At 66.0% G+C, this 2,146-nt stretch overlaps 1 protein-coding gene across 1 annotated transcript in view; it reads left to right on the plus strand.

The window, feature by feature from the left end:
- Positions 1-1,345, plus strand: part of BAIAP2L2 (BAI1-associated protein 2-like 2) — a 24,058-nt gene extending 22,713 nt beyond the window's left edge. The window contains exons 12-14 of the mRNA XM_014530793.1: positions 1-95; positions 650-693; positions 870-1,345. Coding sequence (XP_014386279.1) covers positions 1-95; positions 650-693; positions 870-945 — 215 coding nt within the window. The 3' untranslated portion in view covers positions 946-1,345. The remainder of the gene's footprint in view (positions 96-649; positions 694-869) is intronic.
- Positions 1,346-2,146: the final 801 nt, after the last annotated feature.

Consider the following 2,146-nt stretch of genomic DNA (forward strand, 5'->3'; position numbering starts at 1 on the left):
GGGTCCCGAGCCGTGCCCCCAGCCCCGCACCTACACCGTTGCCTGGCAGCCGCCGAGGCAGCATGGGCAGCACGGGGGTGGCCAGTGACATCAAGGTGAGCCCTCTCCCCCAGGCTGTCCGCAACCTGGGTCACCAGTGGGCAGGGAGACTGCAGACCCCGGAACCCTCTCTGCTTTGCCACTGTGTCTGGCAGGGGCCCCTCCACCGGGCCTCAGTCTGCCCATCTGTGCAGGGAGGGGTGAGATGAGCTTCTGACTCCGGGGTGGGGGTGGGGCTGGGGAGATTCATGTCAGGGACTAGAGCCCCAGGTGTCCTGCCGGGAGCACTGGGAAAGGCCTGTCCTCCCTGCCTCCCAGGGAGGTCAAACCAGGGTCCTGGGTCAGAGCCGGGGCGGGGTAGCGACACAGGGAACGCCTCCTCATGAGGCCACCGCTGTCTTGTCCTGGGCGTGGTTGGCCCTGGAGATGATCCTCTAGCCCGGAGGCTTCTCAAGTCTGAAACCCACAGAATCCTGGGCCTCAGGACACCAGGGCTGCACGCCCAGAGCCTGGCACTGCGGGGCCTCTGCCTCCTAGAGGGGGAGAGGGAGGGGCAGCAGCTGGCTTGCCCCTTCCCCTCCAGACTCGGCCCTTCCTCCATCCCCTGCAGAAACTCATGTCCTGGGAGCAGCAGCCACCAGAGCTCTTCCCTCGGTGAGTCTGGGGCAGGACTGGGCCAGCGGGGACTGGACTCGGTAGAGGGAGACAGGGTGGGGGTGAGTGCGGGTGACGGGGACAGGAGGGAGGGTGGACACCCGGCTCAGGTGTCCAGCTGCCTTCCCTGGACTCACAGACAGCTGGAGACCTCTCTCTGACCTCTCCCCCCACAGGGGCACTAACCCCTTTGCCACCGTAAAGCTGCGGCCCACTGTCACCAATGACCGCTCGGCGCCCCTCATCCGCTGAGGGCCTTCCTCCATCAGGGGTCTGAGGTCGCCCCGCCACCTGCCCAGGAGCTGCCCAGAGCTGGCGGCAGCAGCAGCAGCAGCCGTGGATCCGAGACGCCGGGGCCCTGATCCTGGTGGGGGGCGCCCTTCCCCTGACCAAGCCCCCAGCCTGAGCAGCTCCGAGGGCCCTGGCATGGGGTCTGGGACCTTGAAAATAAAGCAGGCGGAATGGGGACAGCACCACTTCTTCTCCTCCAGGGGCCCCAGGACTCTCCCTGGGGGCCTACCTCACGCCCCCCTCCTCTTTCCCCTTCTCCACCCCAGTGGAGAGGAGCCCCTTACACACCCTCCCCCGCCCGCCCGTACTTGTCCCCTTTTAACTTTTGTAAACAATGAGAAATAAAGCAAGTGGACAGGCAGCAGGACTGGTGCTCTCTGGTCTGGGGGCTGGGCAGGTGGGGATGGAGACCTCCCACTGGAGAATGGGGTCACTGGCAGGTGCCTGGGAGGCCTCACCCCCTCTTATTCCTTCACAGCCCTCATTTGCACACGCCTTTAGGTCCCCCCTGAAGCCCTCCCCTCCTCCATCTCCAGCCTCAGGAAATAGCTGCCTCTCCAGGGGCAGCGGGTGGCAGTGGCCGAGGTCAGGGCCCATCGGTGGCCTGGGACACAGCACCCTTTGTTCCGCCCTCCCTGCCCCCATCCCGGGCTCTCCTGGATTAGCCTTATCCAGGGGAAGGCACAGAGGCCCTTCCTGGAATGTGGCCGGGGGTGGGGGGCACACGAGGCATTGAGGTGATTGGGGCCTGGGGGGGGGTGTCTCTCCAGGACAGGGCTGTGCCCCCAGCACCAGCAGGACACCCCCCACCACCACCAGAACAGAGCTCTGTGTGTCCTCCTGGGGCCCCAGAACATGGAGCCTCATCTGTCCAAAGCTCCCCGGCAGGCCTGGGCCCCGAATGTGGCCGGGGGTGGGGGGCACACAAGGCATTGAGGTGATTGGGGCCTGGGGGGGTGTCTCTCCAGGACAGGGCTGTGCCCACAGCACCAGCAGGACCCCCACCACCACCAGAACAGGGCTGTGTGTGTCCTCCTGGGGCCCCAGAAACTGCTACCTCATCTGTCCAAAGCTCCCCGGCAGGCCTGGGCCCCCCTGTCCCTTCACCCCTCCCAGGAAAAGCCTCTTAGATGGGGAGGGGGTGGGAATGCTCTAAGCCCCC

The sequence above is a fragment of the Myotis brandtii genome, unplaced genomic scaffold, assembly GCF_000412655.1.
Source record: "Myotis brandtii unplaced genomic scaffold, ASM41265v1 scaffold78, whole genome shotgun sequence".
In the NCBI taxonomy this organism is placed as follows: Eukaryota; Metazoa; Chordata; class Mammalia; order Chiroptera; family Vespertilionidae; genus Myotis; species Myotis brandtii.